The sequence below is a fragment of the Drosophila mauritiana genome, chromosome 2R (assembly GCF_004382145.1).
Source record: "Drosophila mauritiana strain mau12 chromosome 2R, ASM438214v1, whole genome shotgun sequence".
NCBI lineage: Eukaryota > Metazoa > Arthropoda > Insecta > Diptera > Drosophilidae > Drosophila > Drosophila mauritiana.
In genome coordinates, this window is record NC_046668.1 from 6,044,943 (window position 1) to 6,066,975 (window position 22,033).

The 22,033-nt window shown below is 45.8% G+C and overlaps 6 protein-coding genes across 7 annotated transcripts; 1 reads left to right on the plus strand and 5 right to left on the minus strand.

The window, feature by feature from the left end:
* Positions 1–226: 226 nt before the first annotated feature.
* LOC117138582 (zinc finger protein Xfin) lies at positions 227–2,447 on the minus strand. The gene is made up of 3 exons (XM_033300761.1): positions 1,945–2,447; positions 1,516–1,878; positions 227–1,459 (listed from the first exon to the last, which is right to left on the minus strand). The coding sequence occupies exons 1-3, from the start codon at positions 2,374–2,376 to the stop codon at positions 467–469; spliced, it is 1,788 nt and encodes a 595-aa protein (XP_033156652.1). The 5' UTR covers positions 2,377–2,447; the 3' UTR covers positions 227–466.
* Positions 2,448–3,801: 1,354 nt separating this feature from the next.
* On the minus strand, positions 3,802–5,979 carry LOC117137188. Its single transcript, XM_033298511.1, has 4 exons — positions 5,561–5,979; positions 5,244–5,498; positions 4,821–5,183; positions 3,802–4,764 (listed from the first exon to the last, which is right to left on the minus strand). The coding sequence occupies exons 1-4, from the start codon at positions 5,855–5,857 to the stop codon at positions 3,928–3,930; spliced, it is 1,752 nt and encodes a 583-aa protein (XP_033154402.1). The 5' UTR covers positions 5,858–5,979; the 3' UTR covers positions 3,802–3,927.
* A 376-nt stretch (positions 5,980–6,355) lies between these two features.
* On the minus strand, positions 6,356–8,260 carry LOC117137697 (gastrula zinc finger protein XlCGF8.2DB). 2 transcript variants are annotated; one of them, XM_033299266.1, is made up of 3 exons: positions 7,814–8,260; positions 7,404–7,757; positions 6,356–7,346 (listed from the first exon to the last, which is right to left on the minus strand). In XM_033299266.1, exons 1-3 carry the CDS (start codon positions 8,201–8,203, stop codon positions 6,393–6,395), a joined length of 1,698 nt encoding a protein of 565 aa, XP_033155157.1. In that variant the 5' UTR covers positions 8,204–8,260; the 3' UTR covers positions 6,356–6,392. The 2 variants fall into 2 exon arrangements, with proteins under 2 accessions (XP_033155157.1, XP_033155158.1); XM_033299267.1 differs by lacking the exon at positions 7,814–8,260 and having other exon boundaries at positions 7,399–7,489.
* Positions 8,261–8,633: 373 nt separating this feature from the next.
* Positions 8,634–11,875, plus strand: LOC117136244 (GPI ethanolamine phosphate transferase 2). Its single transcript, XM_033297049.1, has 7 exons — positions 8,634–8,877; positions 8,941–9,499; positions 9,561–9,691; positions 9,751–9,965; positions 10,020–10,234; positions 10,287–11,017; positions 11,076–11,875. Exons 1-7 carry the CDS (start codon positions 8,714–8,716, stop codon positions 11,842–11,844), a joined length of 2,784 nt encoding a protein of 927 aa, XP_033152940.1. The 5' UTR covers positions 8,634–8,713; the 3' UTR covers positions 11,845–11,875.
* Positions 11,819–15,059, minus strand: LOC117136246 (origin recognition complex subunit 1). Its single transcript, XM_033297050.1, has 3 exons — positions 13,616–15,059; positions 12,672–13,550; positions 11,819–12,608 (listed from the first exon to the last, which is right to left on the minus strand). Exons 1-3 carry the CDS (start codon positions 14,919–14,921, stop codon positions 12,019–12,021), a joined length of 2,775 nt encoding a protein of 924 aa, XP_033152941.1. The 5' UTR covers positions 14,922–15,059; the 3' UTR covers positions 11,819–12,018.
* Positions 15,060–15,483: 424 nt separating this feature from the next.
* LOC117137063 (zinc-type alcohol dehydrogenase-like protein C1773.06c) lies at positions 15,484–18,717 on the minus strand. The gene is made up of 3 exons (XM_033298276.1): positions 18,465–18,717; positions 16,539–17,375; positions 15,484–16,472 (listed from the first exon to the last, which is right to left on the minus strand). Exons 1-3 carry the CDS (start codon positions 18,512–18,514, stop codon positions 16,055–16,057), a joined length of 1,305 nt encoding a protein of 434 aa, XP_033154167.1. The 5' UTR covers positions 18,515–18,717; the 3' UTR covers positions 15,484–16,054.
* Between the last annotated feature and the right edge of the window lie 3,316 nt (positions 18,718–22,033).

Sequence of the window (22,033 nt, forward strand, 5' to 3'; positions counted from 1 at the left end):
GACAAATTTCTCTAACGGCAGAGCAAAGGAACCTCTGCTGGCGAGCAGGCAAAATGTACTCCTGATATGATCAAATTGCCAAGGCATGTTTTTAATAATAGAACCCAAAAGGATATTAAACTAAGTATTGCACCTTCAATTTAAAAATTCAGTGTTTTTTGTGTTTTCAAGTTACTATATCACAAAGGCATAAAAATGCAAAGTGCTCAGTGTAGTCTTTATTGAGAAAATTCATATGGATTATCTAAAAATCGAAAAATTCGAATATGTCAAATAGGAAATAATAGAAATAATTTTAAGCATTTTTGTTTTTACAACTATATTGTAAAATCTCGTGTTCCAATACTAAGAAATATTTAGGAGTAATAATACATTAAGAAAATAAAAGAATACATGTTTTTTGGCACTGTAGCCATATTTTCTGGATATTAACAAATGTAAATACTTGTTATTGTTTGGAAATGCCTTAAGGCTGAGGGAATGTGTTTGTAAAGAGTGCGTCGCTTGACGACAGAGAGCTCTTGAGGATCTTGTGGGTGCGTCGCATGTGGACGCCCAGACTAACTCGCTCCGAGAAGCGCGTCGTGCAGAGCGAGCATTGCAGAGTCTTCTCCTTGTGAATGTGGCGATGCTTGACTAAGGCGTTGGCATTGGTGAAGGCCTTCTGACAGACCTCACAGACCTTGTCGCGGATGTTCAGGTGCGCCTTTATGTGGTCCTTAAGGTCGCGCTTGGTCAGGAAGTCCTTAGGGCACATGTCGCACTTGAAGGCTCGGATCTTGGTGTGAACCGCAGTTACGTGGGTGGTCATTTGGATTTTTTGCTTAAAACACTTGCCGCAGAACTCGCAGACAAATGGCTTGGCGATGTGCTTCTCGTCATGGGTGCGTTTGTGGATAGCCAGTTGATTGCCAAAGGCAAAGCTCCTGCTGCAGATGTCGCAGACAAAGCTCTTGTCCATGTGCACACGCTGGCTGTGCTGCTGCAGGTGGCACTTTCGGTCGAAGTTCAACTCGCAAAGCGTGCAGCGAAACCACCCCCCCTCGCCCATCTGGTGATCCCGGAACTGATGGGCTTGCAGGGCGTGATCTGTGCTAAAGGAGTGCTCGCAGACTTCACATTTAAGCTTCTGTCGGAATGATTTAGTGGGCATAAAGCTATTGCAGCGCTCGATGTACTGCTTCTCGGCCAGCGAGAGACCCACAGATTGGACGTCGGTGAGGGTTTTGATCCGTCGCGAATACCATTGGCGCATGCTCTGAATACTGTCGTACACATCGTAGTGGGTGACCAGGCCCAACGAAAACTTCGAAGTCAGCAGGTCCGTGATCTCTATAAGCGACGACTTTCGTACGTTTAGATTGCAGAAGTGCTCGTGCGCGGGATCGTACAGTTGGGGAAACTTGGAGTACAAATCAATGAACTGAGTGGTCAGTTGATTCTCCTCTGTGAACACCAGCTGTCGTGGGGTACGCATTAGAGTTGCTTAGAAAGCTGTTTGTCACTCGGACTTACCTTTATTTTGCCATCGCCGTCGTCATCATCGCTGTCCGCATCCTCCAGACTACCGCGCTGTGCCAGAAAGCTGTACTTCCCATGGTAGTACAGTGGAACCTTGGTCAGTTTCTGGGTTTTCTTCTGCCGTGAGATCGCTGCATACTGCGCGTGTAGGCTTGTGATGCACTTCTTCAGCTTATAGGCCGTTAGGTTAAGGTTGGCGGTCGTCTTTAATTGATCCAGTAACTCCTCATAGGCAGCTGCACGTTTCTCCTTGTCCCTGTACGACTCATCCGCTGGATCCCAGAGGCTTGTCTGCTGCTTGTACAGTTCAATGAACTGTGTGATCCGTGGACTGCGTCGGTAAAACGTCGGATTGAACTGCCGGGATGCAAAACGTCTGCTTTAATTTTTTGGTCTTTGTTGCTGGTGAAGTCAGTTGCTTACTTTGGTTAAAGGAGCAAAGTTTGTGGAATTTCTGGTGCCCAATTCGCTGTCAACTGTCATCGAGGAGGAGTCCACATCGTCGTCTTCTTCCTCATCCTCCTCTTCCTCAGCCGGGCTGGTGCTCTCGTCGTTCTCTGAGGAAGGTGGCACGTCAACGAACATGTCTTCAGCCAGGCAATTTTCCGGCGGTTCCTCCACTATGAACACCTTGGCTGGCAATACCTCCTCCTCGCATTCGGCGGACGAAATGACTTCGGAAGCATTCAGCTCTTGCTGCAAGCTTGGATTTGCTTCCAGGTGCTCTTTGACGTGCACGATGAACTCCCGCCACCGCTTGAGCTCCATCTCCACGTAGCAATCATTCTGGTGAGCACACGCCAGAACAAAGTGCTCAAAGTTGTTCCTGGCCAAAATGTTCCCACAAACCACCATGATTTGCTTACAAACAAATGAAATACAATGCAAAATAGCACAACAACAACGCCATGTATCGATAAACACCGGATGGTCAGTGTTGGGAAGTTACCCGCGGAAATTCCATTGAAAAGAAATCGTCTCAATGTTAGAAAAAATTTTATATGTAGACGAATTTTTATATATAAATATAAATATAAACCTTCATGTAACCTAGAATTGGGGCTATTATATTAGTTGCGTTAAATAAACTTTTAAATCAATTATATTTTTTAAAATATATAGTAAACTATTTAATTTTAAACTGGTATAAAAAAACTATTTCTAGTTTATTTAATTATATTAAGGATTATCGGATTTACAGCACTGATTCAAATACTAATTCCAATTCAGAAAAAGAGTCGAATTCACCGACTATCAGATACTCGTTACCTAGCTAGTGGAAATACGAACTCTAAATTTTATGATTTTCTGGGATGTCGATAGATATTGCGGAATAAAGTGTGGGAGTGGGAATTATGTGAGGTTTGTGGGCGTGTCAACGTGGGTCAAAACGGTCGGTTTATATGGTCGGAAACGCTTCCTTCTACATGTGTAACACACTTCTCAACGAATATAGTATACCCTTTTGCAAAGACATTAGAATAATAATATTCGTAACGGCCATACATTTGTTTTGAACTATGGAGCCATTTTTTTGGTGACGGCCTTGACTATTCTTTTTTTGCTTTTAAGTTGTAATCAATTAACTACAGTTTATTTATTTTTGCTTATATTTAATAATATGTAAAATTGCACTGACGACATAATTCAACAAGGGTCTATGATCAGTATCTGGTACTGCATAAAAATGAATTTCATCATTATTTAAACTTATAAACTAAATAAAGTCTGGAATAGTTATTATAACTATTGTAATTAAAAACATAAATTTGCCAAAAAGGAAAATACATTTTAAAAAATATATTTCATACAAATAATATATATGTATGTATATGTATATGTAGTTAAAAATTAATATTTATAAAATTTTGTACACGATGTCACTTGATTAAAAATAATATAGATTTAACGTCTAAGAACTTGTAAAGTGAAGGCATGAGCATACAAATGCACACATACAGTGATCGCTGTATGTCACTGTATGGGTACAAGAGAGCTGCTAGCTCTAGAGCTCTCCGCTCTCTGGATTTTGAACAAAAAGGCTCGGGAGAGCCTTAAGCCAGCTGCAGATTTAGAGCCAGAACTACCAAATCGTATGTTATTCTAATGTCTTTGCACTTTGGGTATACAAATTGAGCCTAAAACTAAGTTATTTTTTCGGCTACTTCTTTACATTCCGTTAACCAAATTTAAAAGGAAAGTATGGAAAGGGAAAAGCGTCTGCATATGATTATCATACATATGTTCTAATCATATACACAAAAGCTTATTATTATCATATACTCTAACGTAAGTTTATTCTTGATTTACATCAAATGAAGCCATATTACTTACTGAGAACGAGTAAACTGATTCTAATTATCAAAAAATAAAACAGTTTCTAAAAATGTCCCTTAAGGCGAGAGTTCATTCCGATCTATGGCTGCGGCGATGTCTGGAAAGCGAAGAGTGGTCATAGAAAGTGGCTTCACAGTACTCGCACTTCTTATCACGGATATTCAAATGTCCTTTGATGTGGTTGGCCAGCTCGAACTTCTTGCGGAAGGTTTTGGTGCACATGTTGCAGCTGTAGGGCCTAATGTTCAGGTGAACTCCGTTGACGTGGTGGTCCAGGAGTAGCTTGAGCCGGAATGTCTTGCCGCAGATGTCACAGACGTGAGGTCGCTCGCCCGTGTGGATTAGTGTGTGCACCTTTAGGTCGGTATCCACGGCGAACGACTTTTCGCAGTACTGGCACTTCAGCTTGCGTTCGAAGTGGGAACGCAGCTTGTGACGGTCCATGTCTACGTGGCGGTCGAAGCGCCTCGGGCAGAACGAGCAGAGGTACGGTAGGTCGCCCACCTCGTGAGCCTTGACGATGTGCACCCGTAGGTTGTAGTCGCCGTGGAAACGTTTATCGCAGTAGTCACAGTACAGCACCTGGCTTTCAGAACCCTTGGCGGGCAAGAAGCTGCACATTTGCAGATACTGCACCTCTTGCTTGCTGCACTTCTGAATTAATTCCTTGGATTTGAGGCGACGAATGGCATCGTACAGCCAACGGCGCAGCTTATTGACCGCGATGTAAACGTCCGTTTCGTTGGCCTTCACCACTGGCTGGAATTCCTTTGCCATTCTTTTGAAGGCATCTGCACGAATCTCTATCGAGCCAAAGTCTGGCAACGCTTGATTATACAGCACGGGATAGTTGGCATAGGTCTCTATGAATGAGCTGGTTATCAGGTTTTCCTCCTTAAAATTAAGCTGCAAAAAGGATTTATTGTCAGAAAATAGCTTCAGTATAGTGGGCTAGCTATTACCTTAATTGCAGCCAAGTCGTTGTCCTCCTCGGTATTCCTAGGCGTTACAACAGGCGCCACACTGAGGAACTCGCACTTGGCAAAGTAACGCGCTGCAAGACCAACAAGCTTTCCCCTTTGTTTTGTCTCCGAAGCCAGCGTGTACTGCACGTGCAGTTGCTCGATCGTTTTCTTCAGTTCTTCCACGGTGAAGAGAACATTAGCCTTGCGGTCCATGCGTTCCATTATCGCCTCGTAGGCCATGCTTCGAGCAGGCTCGTCCTGGTAGTGTTCATCGGAAGGGTTCCACAAGCAGGGATGCTCTTTGTACGCTTGTATCAAATGCAGCACACGGGGATTGCTCCGAATAAACGAAACTTTGAACTGAATGACGCCGTTAAGTGGAATAGATTTCAGCTTAAGTGAAATTTACTAGGTACTAACCTTGAAAACCTGTCCTGGTCTTGTTCGTCTGGGCGGACGTCCAGGTTTTCTAGGAGGTGCCAAGTCATCCTCAGACATAAAGAAGTCACTACAATCAACATCATCGTCGTCTGTGTTTAGGGGTATGTGATTTTGAGAAGAGTCGTCCATTTGCGTGACTTCCGTTTCGGCTGGAAGTTCCAAAGAGCTGCCGCCTGGCCCCAACTCCCAGAAATGGTTTGTAGCTGAAGTTGCGTCTTCCTCGCACTGGATATCCTGCGGTCAACGAGAACCCCAGTTATTTGACCATCCTTGGTAAGTGAGAGAAAGAGCCTTACCTTGCTATCGGCTTCCATCCATTGATCGGCCCCATTGCTGGTTTCGATCACCTCGAAGAACTCATCCGGCCCATAGGCGATGGCTGGGTCCGCGGCGTCAACGACGCAGTATAGCTCTTCGGGATCCTCTTTGATTTCATTAATCTTAACGTCCTCGTCTTCGCAGTAGTGCGCCGTCTTCACATGGATGATGAACAGCTCCCAATCCTTCAGCTCGCTCTCTATGCTGCAGTAGAGGCATTTCAGTCGGAACATCTCGTACTTCGAATTGGTCATCACACTGCCGCACACCTCCATGCTTACGTTGTGCGCTCTGATCTGACTTCAGCTTGAACAATTTTCCTATTCTGAATATATATTCGTTTATTTAAGGCAACAATTTTTTTTATGAGTTTGTGACTGTGTTGGGCAACGACTGAAATAATTGTATATCGATAGACTATCGCGCATTCGATAAGAATCTATTTTTAAAATAATATTTAAACACAATTTTACACAAGGCTTAAAAGAAAACGTTATAAATACTTTTGGCGGTGCTTATAAATGGTTCAAAAATAAAGAAGAGAGAATGCTATGTCCTGTTACTAAGCTAGTGGGATAACGCTTGAGAAATTATAATATTATTTTTTCATATCGGTAGAAATTAGCGAGACAAATATGAACAGAAAAACACCAAAACGTTTTGCTAATTTATGAGCGTGACAGTTGTCATTTATAAATAAATTTGTTTAAACATGTTGGTCAAAACTAATTTGTGTATTTTTTTATTTCCCCCCATTTGCAAAAGATTCCATATTTATTAACTGCCATTTTATTGCAAATTTAATCATATTCAGTTCTCTGCATCCACAGCATCTTTACCCTTTTGCGGATTATTACGAAGAATGTTGTGGGTGCGCTTCATGTGCGTATTAAGACCCACAAACTGGGAGAACCTGGAGTCGCAGAGTTTGCACACAAACTTCTTCACCTCGGAGTGAATCTGCCGGTGTCGGATGAGTGCGTGGCAGCTGGTGAATCCCTTACCACACACAGTGCAGATTTTGTCGCGGATGTTTAAATGGCCCTTGATGTGATCCGATAGGTCGACCTTTTTCACAAAGTCCTTGGGACACATGGTGCACTTGAAGGCTCTGATCTTGGTGTGAATAGCCGTGACGTGAAGCGTCATTTGGGACCGCAGTCGGAAGGCCTTGCCGCAATGCTCGCAGACGTAAGGCTTGTGGCCAGTGTGCGTACGGATGTGCAGCTGCAGGTCCGACATCACAGCGAATGAACGCTCACAATGGGTGCACTTGTGGGTCTTGCCGATATGGACCCGCTGTATGTGATTCGCCAGCTCGCAACGTCCCACAAAACTCCGGTCGCACAAGGCACATTTGAAGGGCAGCTCGCCGATGTTGTGCGCCTTGAAGATGTGCGACTGCAGGACGTGATCCGAGGACGTAATCTGGTGGCAAAACTCGCAGACCAGCCGCTGTTTGTACATCTTTGGAGGCATGAACCGGCACACCTCTAGGTAGAACTTCTCGGCTGCACTTCCGGCGTAGATGGCATGCTTAGTGTTCTTGTAGTACCACTGCCGGAGATTCTGGATGGCGCGGAAGATGTCATCGCTGTTGATATCCACATTGGGCACTGAGAACTCCGCAGCCATGCTCTCGTAAGCCTGCTTTCGAGAACTCATATTAGAGAACTCCTTGTGGGTGGAGTCGTACAGCTGCGGAAAGTTCGCGTACATCTCAATCAGGTCGGTAGTCAGCTTGTTTTTCTTGGAGAAATCAAGCTGCGGGCAAAGTATACTTATTAACCATTTCATTTTGAATTAATTCAAATACCTTGCCTTAATTTTTTCGTTATTCGTAGCCCCTTCTTCATCGTTGCTAGCGTTCAAGAAGCTACACAATTTGTATATGCTGAAAGCCAGCGATTGAGGTTTCTGTTTTCCAGACACCACCCGCTTGTGCACGGTGTTGAACTGCATGTGGACTTTCTTGATGGCTAGCTTTAAGGCCATCTCGTTCAGGAATACGGATACAGTTGCCTCCAAATCAATGGCCATACGCCTCAGGGCTTCTTTGCATTTCTTGGGTTCCTTGTAGTCGCTGTGAGCGGGATACCAGAGACATGGGTGGTCCTTGTAGATCTCTATGAACTTTACGGTTCGGTGATCTCGGCGAAAGAAGGATGGATGAAACTGAAGTTGAAAGTTGAGATTAGTTCAGCGTGTTCATGAATGGCTTCTGGAAATACCTTGTATGTGGGTGTGGATTTTAAGTTGGCATCATCAAAAGCTGGTTCACTTGGTTCCCCCTCCTGGACGGATTCTTCCTCATCTGTAACCAAAGAGACGTCTGACTCCTCAGTCTCGATTGGCGACGAACGCACTGCGTCAATATGCAGCTTTACACAGGCTCCGTCCGCCGATTCGTCTTCCTGAAATATCGGCTCTTCCGCTTGGGGTTCCTCCTGTGGAGGATCTACGTGCCCTTCTTCCATGATCCTCACTTTGCTATGCACGTTGCGGATGTGCAGCACAAACTCCTGCCACTGGGCCACCTCCACGTCCGTTGGACAGTAGGAGCAGCGCATCAGGAACTTCTCGTAGTCCCCGCTCACACAAATAAGGCCGCAAGTTTCCATTTTAAGTTAGAAATAACAATCAAAGGCGTTTGTTTATACATATCCGATTAAGAGACCATAGGCGCAGTCACAAATGGGCAAAAGGGGTCAACAGACTAAATTAAGCTCGTTTGTTTTATAACTATCAGATTTAATAAATTTCTTTAATTTGTAAGATTTTAGATGTAAATTAATTTAAATTAAGTATAAAATATTATATAATTAGAAATATGGCAAAACTTTAATAACATTAAAAAAATATAAAACTCCATAAAGCTAACAGTTTTCCCAAATAAAGCTGTTTCGTTTCCATAAGACAATTGCTTTAGTAATAAATATATATTAAGGCGATAACTTAAATTATTTATTTCTATTACTAAGCCCCTGAAGATTTGCTTGCCGTCTATCGATAGCATACAGAGCTTATCGATTGGTTAGTGTTTTTATTTGACTTCCAGCTGACGGGCGGCAATTATATTGTATTTGTTGTGGTTTTCGGTGGAGCGCGGTACTTTCGATGAAAACAAGAAGATGGAACAGCACAAAAGTCGGCTGGTCTATACCATCGGCATGCTCACGGCGTTCCTTTGCGGCGCCGTGCTCTTTCTGATTGGCTTCTTTCCGGCCTCCTACTCGGTGGCGGAGAAGGAAAGCACCGTGCCAGAGGGCCGGCCCACTGCTTTGCTCGGCGTGGAGTGAGTTTAGGGGCTGATAATTGCGTGAGATAGCGCCTCGATAATGCTCGTTACCCTTTGCAGACTGACGCCGCCGCCACCTGCCTATGACTCCATTGTGCTGTTACTGGTCGACGCGTTGCGCGATGATTTTCCGGATGCCACGTCTATGCCGGTGGCTTATTCTAGGGCCTGCGAGAGGCTTAAGCTCCATGTGGACATACCGACGGTGACTATGCCACGCTTGAAGAGCATCACCACCGGCACCCTTTCGAACTTTATCGACATTGCGTTAAATGTGGGCCACACGGAGCAGATGCAGGACTCGTTCTTGCACCGGCTAAAAAAACAGAATCGAGTTGTTTCCTTTGCCGGCGACCACACCTGGGTAAAGCTCTTTCCCAGCGAGTTCACACGGCAGGTCGAGAACCACGATTCCTTTTATGTTAACGACTTCTACGAGGGCGATAGAAATGTGACCAAAACGCTGGAGACTGAGTTGGAGCGGAGTGACTGGTCTATGCTGATTTTACACTATCTGGGCCTCGATCACATTGGTCATGTCGAGGGGAATGCCAGTCCTAGGGTGCCCCTCAAGCTAAAGGAAATGGATGAGGTGGTGGAGAAAATATTGGATCATAAGGTGAGCTATTAGATAGCTTAAAATAAAAGGAAAGCTGTAAAGTAACTCCTTCCCTATTCAGAGTTTTCCCAACGTTCTGCTTATGCTGACTGGAGATCATGGCATGGCTGATGGCGGAGGACATGGCGGCAATACGCCAGCCGAAACTCTGGTACCTTTATATTTGTATTCCAACAACTGCAGCAAAACACCGTAAGCCCTAAAGAGCAATCTCAAAAGAAAATCCACATCTACAAATGATTCTTGCACAGATCCGTCTCAAAACGGTACAACCAAATCGACTTGGCGCCTACCCTTTCAGTGCTTCTGTCTGTTGAAATACCCACGCTCTCCATTGGCTGCCTAATACCGGAGATGCTGCAGTCGCTGTCTTTGGAGCACCAGTTGTATGCTTACTTCTACAACGCCCACCACTTGCTCAACAAGGCGCGAGTGAAGTTCGGCCACGAAATAGTCCATCGGAGTGGTAAGGTTATGATCCTCCGCGCTGATTTCTTTAGTTAACTATTCTCTTCTCCAGATTACTACACTTGGTATCAGAATGCCACCTTGTTGCACAAGAAGCTGCTGCGCCCTTTAAGAGAGGGCGATGGAGGTGGAGCTAGTCAGGTTTACTACCAGAACGCCAAGCTAAATTATATGCGCGTGGCTCGCGAGATTTCCGATCTGCTCTCCGAGTCCCTGGTAAAGTTCGACTACGGATTTATAGCCGTTGGATTAGCTTTGACCACATCGGTAAGTTTCCCGACCAGTTGTGAAGTGCGTTATAGTGACCACGATCTTTCAGACATCCCTTCACATTGTGATCAGCGTCTTGTACTTGGATCTCACCGAACAGCTTCAGCTGGACGGATTAAGAGTGGGACAACTGTGGCTCTCTGTGATTGCTGCTGTCGTCTTAAATTTTACTAGTCATGTATTGGACATTATCATGACCAGTTCAATGTTCTACAGCATTCTCCTATTGGTACCCATATCGATCGCTATTTACCTTACAATCGACGTGGCGCAGGCGCTGCTCAAGATTGCATTGCCTCCGTTATACACGCGTCGCCTGAAGATTTCCATTCCATTGCCGCTACCTCTGCTAGCTTGTTATGCTATACGCACTTTAACTCTTGGTTCCTCCTCGTTTATTGAATTCGAGTACAACACATGGTATTACCTGGGCAATACCCTCATCCTATTGACCGCATTCCGAACGCTGCGATGGCGCATCACCAAAACCAACGTGGAACTAAATGGCCGACATCTGTACACGATTGCATCGACCTGTCTGTGGCAAATGCGTAAAGTGCTTGTGGTGCTTATGCTGCTCACATTGGTGCGCTACATCCACAGGCTGGAGGCTATCCGGAGCACCGTCGTCATATTTTCGATGCTGTTGCTCTGGGCACGCCTGCATCGTCACAGCCAGTTGTCGCAGTCGTTGGCCAGTGGAGCAGCTCTATTCACGGTTTACTGCTTCCGAGGACTTAACGGCCAGGTGCTTTTCTTCGACGTGCCTTCGCACATGGCGTAAGTCTAATAAGTTCCGCCTGATATTGTGGTATAATATATTTTTTATCATTTCCAGTGCGAAACTTGTGGTGCCGACGCTGGTGATCTTCTGGTGCTGTTTGGCCCTTGTTTTGATGCTTGGCTATCGGGCGGCACTGCCTCAAGCGCACAGCTTTGGGAAGGTGCCGCCCACAGGTGCATTATTGCAGTTGCTGCAGACGAACCTCACCAGCTCGCTGCTGTTGGGTGCGCTTTTGCAACGGGTCCACAACATCTTACTACTACCCGTACTTCTCGTGGCCCTGCAGCAAACGTACAAGCTGTGCGATGTCTACGGCACCAGTGTCCGAAAGTTCTCCGTGCGATTGGTGCATGTGTACAAGATCATCATGACCATATTCCTGGCCAGGATGTTCTTCTTCTACCAGGGCAACTCGAACAGCCTGTCCACCATTGACCTGACGCCCGGCTATATCGGGCAGACAAACTACAATCCGTCGATCGTTGCCATCTTTGTCACCCTCAACACGTACAGTGCGGATATTCATGCATTCCTCTATTTAGTTGTCCACACCCTGCGCTCGGATCTGCGCAGTGTGGGTATCATGCAGCTACAGCCTCCGTACTCGATAGCCGCGGATTCGCTGATAGCTCCGCTCTACGCCGCGCTGATCATGTTGCCGGCGGCCTTCTACCTCTGCCTCTTGGTGGGCTTCCGCTACCACCTCTTTATCTACTCCGTGTTTTCCCCAAAAGTACTTTACGACTGTTACACTGTGCTGGTGTTTTATTTGGTATTTTTAGTAACGAGTTTGTACTTTAAATTGTTTAAACATGACGCTTAAAAAGAAATAATTTAAAAACGCTTAAGCTATTACAATGTTTTATGAATAATGAACGATTTAAGAATGGTGTAAATTTGGATAGGTCAAGTAACCTGGATTTGGAGTCTTAAAAATGGAGATGAGAATTTAATGTGCTTAATTAGCTTTCTATTCGTTTGTTCTTGCAGCATGGCATTAGTTGACCATCTCTGCCACTCTGAGGGCGTAGTGAATGTCATCAGCGCTGACGTTGAGCAGGATTTTCTGAAAGAGGTCATTGCGGGAGTGTTCACTGATGATGAGTCGCTCGGCGCCCAGCTTGGAGCACAAGCGCAGGGCGCGTCCTGGTGGTGGAAAGGTCACGCCCATGAAGGCGGCTATGGTTTCCACCTGCTGGTAGACGCCCATGAAAGTCGTCTCCTCGACGCCTGTGCGCGTAACTTCCGCTGCAACCGCCTGCAAGAAGATCTGCTCCATCCGCGAGCAGTTCCTAATGGCCTGCACCTTGGCACTGGCTATCATCTCGGCCAATGCCTGCTGCACGTGCAGCATTGTGACGCACTTGACCGCAGCCGTGTCAGCTATTTCTGTCGCACGCCGGCAGATGTCCAGAGCTCGGCGAGCATCACCGGAAACGGCGGCTACCTTGCGCGCCACCAGCTGCACGGCCTCGCCCTTGAAAGCCTCAGATCCTCCCAGGCGGGCGGTAACGATCTCTTGCAGCTGCTTGTGGCTGTACGGTTGGAATGTGAGACGGGTCAGTCCAAGACGAGAGGTGACTTTACCTAAGGGAAAAACAATACACGTTAGGGAATTCCACAAGTTTCAGTGATGGAGGTGATCCTTACCCATCAGCAAGCGCTCAGGCAAGTCCATGGTGTTGGCAATGGTGACCACTACCAGCTTGGCTGCCGACTTGGTGGGCCAGTCGAGCAAATTGTAGACCACATCTTGGCGCCGGTTGCACAAGATATCCAGCTCATCAACCAGCAGCACAGTGGTCACTCTACGCGGCGCCGGAGTAGTGAACCGTTTCTCCAGCAGAGCGTGTGCCTGCTCCCAGGACACAGTCTTGCCCGTGAGCTGTTTGTAGATCTGCACGTAGGCCTGACGCGGCTCAGTCAGTCGCATGCCATTAATTTCCAGATACTCAAAGGCAGGCAGCTCATTTTGCTTAGCCAGCCTCTGCAGGGTGCGTATGACGCCAGTGACAGTGGCTGTTTTGCCAGTGCCCGGAACTCCGGACACATACATGCAGCCGCCGCACTGGTCCTGGATCTTGCCCTCCAGAAAGGCGTAAATATTCTCGAATTCCCGTTCGCGGCACGGCAAACTCTTTGGCACAACAGACACGTGAAGCTGTTCGCGTGCCAGCTGCAGTTCGGATTTGCTGGAGTCCTTGGCCGGAAGGTCAGTGCGCTGTTGCATGCTGGGACTAAGTTCACCGGCTCGTATCTTCTTCATCTTTTGGGAGGGCGTCATCGGGGTTGCAGTTGCGGTTGTGATCCCTTTGCTGGGTGTCGTCGCTGTTTTGGTGGTGGTGCTTGACCGACGCGTTCGCGTTGGCGTCTTTTGGACCGATTTCTTTGGCGAGTAGTCCTCGTCATCGTCTTGAACTGTTTTCTTCGAGCGCCCCCTTTTCGGAGTGGATATTATTTCGTCATCCTGAAACACGCGCTGCTCCACAATGTTCGACAGATGAATACTGCGCCTGGGCGTGCCCTCGGCTAAATTGATCAAGGAAAACCATTTTAGTGCCTGTTATTATTTTTGTGGAAGATCAACCACTTACCCAATCGACTAGTTGCTGATTTCAGGATGCTTTTACGCCTCGTCGAGGGCGTTTTCTCGGTAGCTGCAGCTGATTCCAGAGGTTCTTTGGATTTCTTGGTGGGGGTATGGTAGATATCGCCATTGGCCACGCCCAATCGCTTGCGTCCCTGGGCATTGGGTTCTTGTACGGCCTCCTCTAACGACAAAGGATCCACGTCCATGGATGCGAGGCGCACCGATCGCCTTCTCTCCGAAAGGCGCAGTTTGATCTTCATGTCGTTGGAAGGCGTTTTGGGATCGGGAGTCTGCTGAACAATGGAGTAGTTCAGGCAGTCTGAGTCGGCTGTGGTGTCCGCTCCGCGATCCAGGCTGAGATTTAGGTTGCGGCGGGCTGCCGAGGCACGGGATTTCGGTGTCTCCACCTTGGCGTTCTTCTCAGTGAGAGGCGACACCGGCAGATAGTTGGCATTGATCTCCGGGGCAGTTTTCTTCTCAGACATCCGCACGACACTGCGTCCGCCCACGATCTTGATGGGCGACACCTTATTCTCGCAGATGAAGCTGTTGACATCGATAAACTCCACGGAACTCGAGGCCGCCATGGACGCACGTCGTCGTTTATCCAGTGAGGATCCCTTGTCGCTAGCTGTGTCATCGTGGCGGGCGGATATCGATCGCTTGGATTCTCTGTGTGCAGTTAGGGATTTGCGCGACGAACGGGTTAGCTTGGCATTGTCCTCCGGCTGCTCCAAGTGAATTTCCAAGGGAATCAAGCGATAGCTCCGCTTCACCTTGACAAACCTGTACCGGCTGACAAACATGGGGCAGGCCTTGGACTTCAGTTTGTTGGCGTGTTTGTTGAGAACCTCCTGGGCGGACGTTTTTGAGGTGCCCTCCAGCACGATGCACTTGCGGTAGATGGCACCGAGGGCCACGTCGTTGTCGTACGGGCGATGCTCCTCGATCACCTCCAGGCTAAAGTCTATGGCCACCTCGTCGTCGTCGTATTTGTTGTGCGGAATGGCTTTCGGCCAGGAGTACCACTGGACGATGGCGCGACAGGGCTCGCGATCGGTCAGCTCGCGCAGCTCGTACATGTGCAGGATACGAGCCACGTCGCATCCACTCACTGTGTCCGGTTCGGCGGCATCCGCGTTCGACACCAGTATAAAGTCGCCAACGGACAAAGTCAGCGGACCGTAGATGCACTTCTGGTAGAAGTAGACGTTCTTGTGCTCCAGATTCTTCACCGGCGGCAGTGCGTCTTGGCTTCCGATCCACTTCACCTGCTGGCCCACACTGCGGGCGTTCTCTTTATTAACCATCGCGCTGCGGTTCCCTATCAGTTGTTTAACAAGTCGCCAACGTCAGCAATAATTAAATGGGGTCTTCACTAGATTGGCTCCCTTGCTTTTGCGATCAGCTTGCCGCGCTGTTTACAGTTTTTGGCGCAATTCCACCTGCGGCGTTTTCCAACACCAATCAGTGCGGATTGGTCTGCCAACCTCTCGTATGGCGCTTAGGGCGTTGCCACATCTGTTTGTTGCTCACATTTAAAAATAGCTGTTACTTTTGAAATTAACAAAAAACGTTTTTAAAGTTTACAGAACCTTTAACTTCATTAACTTTGTATTTTCGGTCGGCTAAAACTAGTCAGACCTGAAACTAATTTGATATCTATACATCAATTTTATGCTAGCGATGATATCCTTTTTTTGGAATCGAATGATATTGCCTACAATATTTTTTGAAAAAAGATATAGATTATAGATTATAAAGATAGATTAGGATATAGACGCCAAATTAGCTGCCATTCTAGTACACCATCCGTAGATGCAGCTAGGAAATATCAGGAAGAGCCATTGCAACCTAGATCAGCCCCATGGATTGATAGTTAATGGTTTTTATTTGTGAATAAGAGTAGAGTATAATGTTGGGTACGTAATGAGTACAAACATCAAGCAATTGAATCAAACATTTGCATCGCATGCGTAACAATTTCGTGTATAGTATGTATAACATTTATTTTGTAATCCGCTTCTGCTGGGCTTTTTGCTTAATCGAAAATCATTGAAGAAGCCGCCGGATCTCGACTCCGGCTAATATGGCGATGTGATGGGTGACTTTGCAAAAGTAGAATCATTGTGGTGGCTTACGAGTAAAATAAATCACAATCTATATGTACATAATACTAAAAATGCCTAAAACGCTAAATCAAATAAAACGAGGAGTTCGTCTGCAGTCCAAAATTAAGGTTACAAAACATTGACCGGCTACAAAATAAGCACATTTCTGAATCCGCTTCGAGAGTGTCGCAGGTTGCAGGTTGTTTTGTCGGGTGTCTTCCGAATACAGCTAACAGATATCCATATTTAATGAGTTAATGCCTTGATGGGGAACCATGTCCTCCGATCTCGCTCCCTCCGCGCCTCCGCGCCTACGCTCCTCCATGCCTCACCTACTCTATGTCGTGGAAGCGGAGAATGGCACGTCCGGGTATCTCGGAGTTGCACAGCTTGGCGATGACCTCGGCCGCCTGCTCGCAGGGGAAGACGGAGTGCGGCGGAGGCTCGATCTTCTTGTTGGCCACCAGCTCCACCAGCTCAGCCAGCTGCTCGGCGGTGCCGTTCGAGATGGCGATGATCTCCTGCTGGTACTGCTCCGACAGGCGCGAGAACTTGGGCAGCAGCTTCTCGGCCACCTCGTCGCTGATCAGCACCACGCCGCCCTTCGAGAGGCAGTGCATCGAGCGGTGCAGACTCCTGGAGGTTGTGCCAAAGTCAATGACCACGTCCACGGCTCCGCCGCACACGTCCTTGGTGCGCTCGATCAGCTGCGGCTCGTACAGGCATTCGTTCCACTGCACCACGCTGACACTGGAAGGATGAAGAGGAGTTAGATGGTTAGAGCATGACACATCAGAGGGAGCTCAAGATGCTTACTTTTTGATCTCTGTGGCCAGGCGGAAGCCCTCGTCACGCAGACTGGCCACTGTGATGTCCACGTTGTCGGCTCCAGTTGTGGCGAAGTGATAGGAGGCGATGCGCACGGCCCAGAGCGCCAGGCCGCCAGTGCCCACGATGAGGATCTTGGGCTTCCGCTTCGGCTCCGTGGCAGCACGCTGGCTGAGAATCTGTGTGACGACGGCCTGGGCCTTGAAGACGGCGTTCCAGGCGAGCAGGGCGCCCGTCGGCAGCATGGCGGCCACCTCCATGGGCAGACTGTCGGGAATGGGCACCACGTGCTTCAGGTCCGGCACGACCAGCAGCTCGGCATAGCCGGCTGGGGTCTCATCGAACGGATAGACGATCACGCGCTGTCCAATGCGCAGGCCACGGTTGTTGGCCTCGGTGATCTCGGAGCCCAAAGACTCGATGACGCCGGCCACCTCGAAGCCGGGAAAGAAGGAGCCCTCCCGGATGCCCTGGTGTGCGGGCGAGGACATCGAGTTCACCGACGGACAGTAGTCGCTCAGCTCCGAGGACACTGAGGACATGCTGGTGATGGAGTTGGCGCGATCGCGGCGACGGTAGCAGGCTCCGGCGCACACGATCCGGATGCGGGCGCCCATCGCCGGCGTGTCCTCGATGGGCACGAAGAAGTTGAAGACGCAGTTCTTGGCGCCCGGCCCGGGCGACTCAATTGACACTTGGCGGCACAGCTTGTTCATGTTGTGCGAACTGTGTGGATTGTGTGGATTGTTGTGATCGGGATCCGTCGGCGGCAGAGCGGAAGTCAGGGACAATGAGTTCAGCGTCAACGAGGTATCTGTTGTTCCGCTGCAATCAGACAAAGGAATGGATACATCATATTAGAGGTGTTGCTAAAAATACCCGTGCAGGATTAAGTGGTCACTAGACTTTGCTTGCTTGTTTCGAGAATATATATCTATGATTTTTTATTGAATATCCCTTGTGAATTACCCTTTTTTTGATAACTACATACAGATATGTATATCTCTGATTGCTTTTGATTGCTATAGCTTCGATTGCGTATTACATATCCAAGGTCGCATTGCGTAGTTCTCAATAGTTTCAATGCCGCCTCATGATATGGCAGTTCTATTTCGCCTTTCCTATATATACGAACACTCTAAAACGATTATCTTGATGTTCAATGCCAGCCACATTTCAGAGTTCTCGATGTAAATATCATTATTGTGGCTACTTTTTGTGTGCGGTAATTACAGTGAGCACATATCTGAAAGGTCAAGTACTGGACTTGTTGACAATCCAGACACGAATCACCCACATCAATAAACTGACAAAAGATAAAGCTAGAATCGGACATTAGATTGGGTTAATATACACCAAAGCCGGAAAGCCATGGTCATAAAGATATCAGATACAATGCGTAGGCCCATATCGGATATTAGTCTGGTCTGAAGTCTGGCACTTCAATTAGTTAATATCGATATCGCAGTGATAAGAGATGGTGACGAATCACATCATATCAGAGTTTACTCTACTTGCACTTTCGTTACTTTTCTATGATTTCAACTCTGGAAGTGCTCAATGAAACCCATAATAGATCAGTTTTTATCTCAGTGCACAAGCAAGCAATAAATGTCACATTATTTAAAAAAAAAAAATAAAAAATTAAAATTAATTACAATTACAATTTACACAACGTTTTTTCCATTTTTCCTTTCTCGTTGGAATTTATGACTCAAAACTGTGAGTAAAATCTCGAAATTTAACACGTTATTAAAGTCTAATAAAAATTAAAATAAATCCTTAAGTGTATATGCTTGCATACTCAAGATATTATTCCAATACATATTACATTTTCACTTTAGAGGCCATGGTAATTGGAAAACTCGATTGCGGAGAATGGGAAAATTCAATCAGCGTCGTTTAATAGTTTACCTCATTGAACTGAGCAAATTGTGCGGTTGACTGCATATATCGACCGGCATTTTGCTGTCCTCGTAATTGTTCTTGTCAATTTCTTCACTTTTTTTCTTTTTTCTGTTTTGCACTACTGCAACTCAACAGTGTTGGGTATTGCAAACTGGCTAACACTTTTACTTGTGAATTGGCTAGATTTTTCTTTAGCTGCACTCGCTTCTCAGCGCTTTTCCGACGACTTAACCAGCGCACTTCCAAAGAACATCTGAGCCGCTGCCACTCGATGCGCCAGCTAAAAAGCAAAAAAGCCGGTGACGAAATGGAACGAGTGGAACTCTCACACAGCCACACGCACTCATCACGCACAGGGGCGCCGCAAAAGGGGATCGCAGATTCATCTATCCACCAAATAATACTATGCCATTCGTGGATTTCCATATGAGCATAACCATATATTTGGTTATTTAGGATGGTGCTTGTATGCTAAAAGATTGCTCACAGAATACTATCAACCTTTTTATCTCAGATATGAAAAACTCTCTCAAAGGCTTACTAAAGTTCATAAAATAAATCAATTAATTCATTTATCTCTGATTACATTAGATTGCAAAATTTAAACTTAAGTTTAAATTCCATCCGCACTCATAGTTGCCAATTTTAGCTTCAAAACTATGCTTATTCAGCTTAGTAATCTCAAACCCCCTTGGTAAAAGCATCCGCACGCCACTGTGTGCTCACATACACGGCACGCAGGGAATGCGTGAAACGTTTGAAATGAGTGTATTCATTTGTGTGGATTGCATGGCCGCATTCGCATCTATAGAAATGCATTTCCATATTTTGTGAATTTCAGAGCATTTCACATTTATTTATAGACAACTATTACTTACACCACTGGAGAAATAAACTTTCCATACTGTTGCTTTTGTTATATATATTTTCAAAGAACATTCCCAAATTCTGCTAATTGGCTTTTGAACTTCTTCAATTGATATATTGATACATATGTAGATATCAGTTGCCCCCATATTGTAGCAGTGTACTCGAACCAGATTGTTGTTTATCTTTTGTTTACACATTCGAATTAACACGGAGGACGCAGTAGTCGAGAGAAAAACAAGCCCACAGGCGGAGCAATCAAAACAATTTAATAAAGAACAACAAATGCATTAGGCCAACGCGTGCGACAGATTTATGGCCAAAACAAAGTCCAGGAGCTGGCCAAAAACCCCTCCAAGAACGGAAGCCATCTATATCTCGTTGCCAAGTGGCCATCGGATCCGTTAATAGAACTTTCGATGACAAATCTTCTTCTTAGAAAGCTGCTAGGCAGATCGGAGGAGGATGCCCCATTAGTCACGTCACAATTCCGATTCTCATTCTCGGCGGGTGGTAACAGATAATAGCTGGACTCCAGTAGAAAATGGAAACTATCGGCCTGTCTCGAGTGGAAATTTATCAAACGCTTGCAATATGCAATTAAAATGCGTCGTGCGGCCTTCACTCGAAAGCAAAATAAACAAACAACTTACATATGCATGGTTTGTAGATACATAGATACTTACAGTGTTACTTTATGAAAGCGAATGTTCTAAGCTTTTCAGGTTCTGGTTATTTAGCTAAATCTAGTTACATATCTTCTTTTTGGTAAGGAAAATACTTTTTGTCGGTACTCTCATTTTGTATCTTTATCTCAATCAATGCATCAAGCTGTTAGCTTGCTGTACCTATGTATCTGTGTATCTACATATGTTCGTGTGTGCGCACCTCTGTTTGCGATTGTTGTTGTTTGTGTTTGCGGAGCGAGGAACGGTGGATGTTTGCATGGTAATGAAACGTTGAGAAGAAACTGTTTGGAATAATGGGGGAGGGGGCAGGGGCAAACAAAACAAAACCAAAGTCATGTACACGTGCTCGCTGCATGATAATCACGCAGCGAGTGAGTGAGTGAGTGAATGAGAGAGGGAGCGCGTTGTTTTTCTTTTCTCTCCCTCACTCAATTTGTCTCTCTGTCTCGCTCGCTCCTTGGCGCAGCAGGCATGCATAAATGGGCATCCTTCCTCCGCTTTGTTTTTCTTCTTTGTGCGGTCCACACAACAACAACAACAACAATGCGTAAATAAGCCGCTATAAATACGCCTTACATTTACGCAGTTACATTTTACACATTTGCATCCTGACCAACAAATTTATGTACGTATATACATATATACATATTAACATTCATACATATGTATTAATACTGTTTGGGGTTAATCAACGGCCTCCAACACTGAGAAGAATTATTTTCATAAATAGCCAGAACTTTTTAAAAAGGTTCAAAACAATGTATCTTATTGGTGGTGTTAACAACGCATATATCAATGAATAAAAGTACATATTAAATTATTATTTACTTACATATGGCATATGTAAACATAAAATATATGAAAACATAAAGAAAGTCAACAAAGGGATACCACTCACACATTTAGAAACTTTAAGACTTCGTGGTTAAATATTTAAGTTATTTAACCATCTGGTCGAAGGTGAAAGCGAAAGTGGCATGACAATTTGTTAAGCGAAATTCGCAAAAGCCACAATTAAAAACAGTATGTGTTCAATTAAAAACTGCGACTGAACGAACTCTTTTCTGACCAATTAAAATCCGTCCCTCGAAGATATGTATATATCCTCCCCTCGATCACCACGATCGCCTGATCAAAAGATCATCGAGCAAGCAAAATATTTACTGAATTATTTATTTATTAATTTTTTTGTTGCGCTTGAATTGAAAACATTTGTTGGCCAATTCCAGTCAATTGTATTTAATGGCGGAATCAATCGAGTCTAATGACGGATTGGCAATGCAAATTTAGCGGATTGTCGCGCCAGGAAAATGTGGACCACTGTCGCACGTTTTCCCCGCCCGGATCGGAAAATGTCGTCAATTATGCAGCAATGAGGCATAAAATTTAATTGAACCGGAGTGAACTCTCGTTGTAAAAAATATGCAGGAAAAGGGCTATTTTTAGAAGCTTTGTGTGAGTGGGAAATAATGCCTTCGATCGCAATCAAGATCTGAGTTTCCGACTTTGTTTTTCTTGTATTCCTCTAGCGCGGCAGTAACGCGTGTGTGGTACTAATTTACAATCGTCGATTGCGTTTAAATGGGTTATAATGGGTATATATGTATATGAAACAACGCCACACCTAATTTTATACTTCACTATTTTGACAAGTAATCAGTCACTTTTCGCCTACCCCAAGAATATCGCATATAGCCGCCCGCAATGGATACACAAATCGCTGGCTATTGGCTCGAGCTGTGCTCCTAACTCCTCTCATAGGTGCTCCCCCGGCTGGTAAGTGTTTACTGGCCCGTTAAATCTCCAGGTGCTGATAACCCGGGAGCCTACTCTTGATACTTGCGAAGACACAAACAATCTGAATGATTTACGGGCCACTCGACTGAGTTTTGGATTGTCCCCCATAAGAGTTGTTTACCCACGGGGTTCCAGAACACGCGTGCATCGGGATCCAAGGGCATGATTGAAGTTGGCAAAACTAAATAATTTTTTAACGCATAAATCGCGTCACTTGAATTA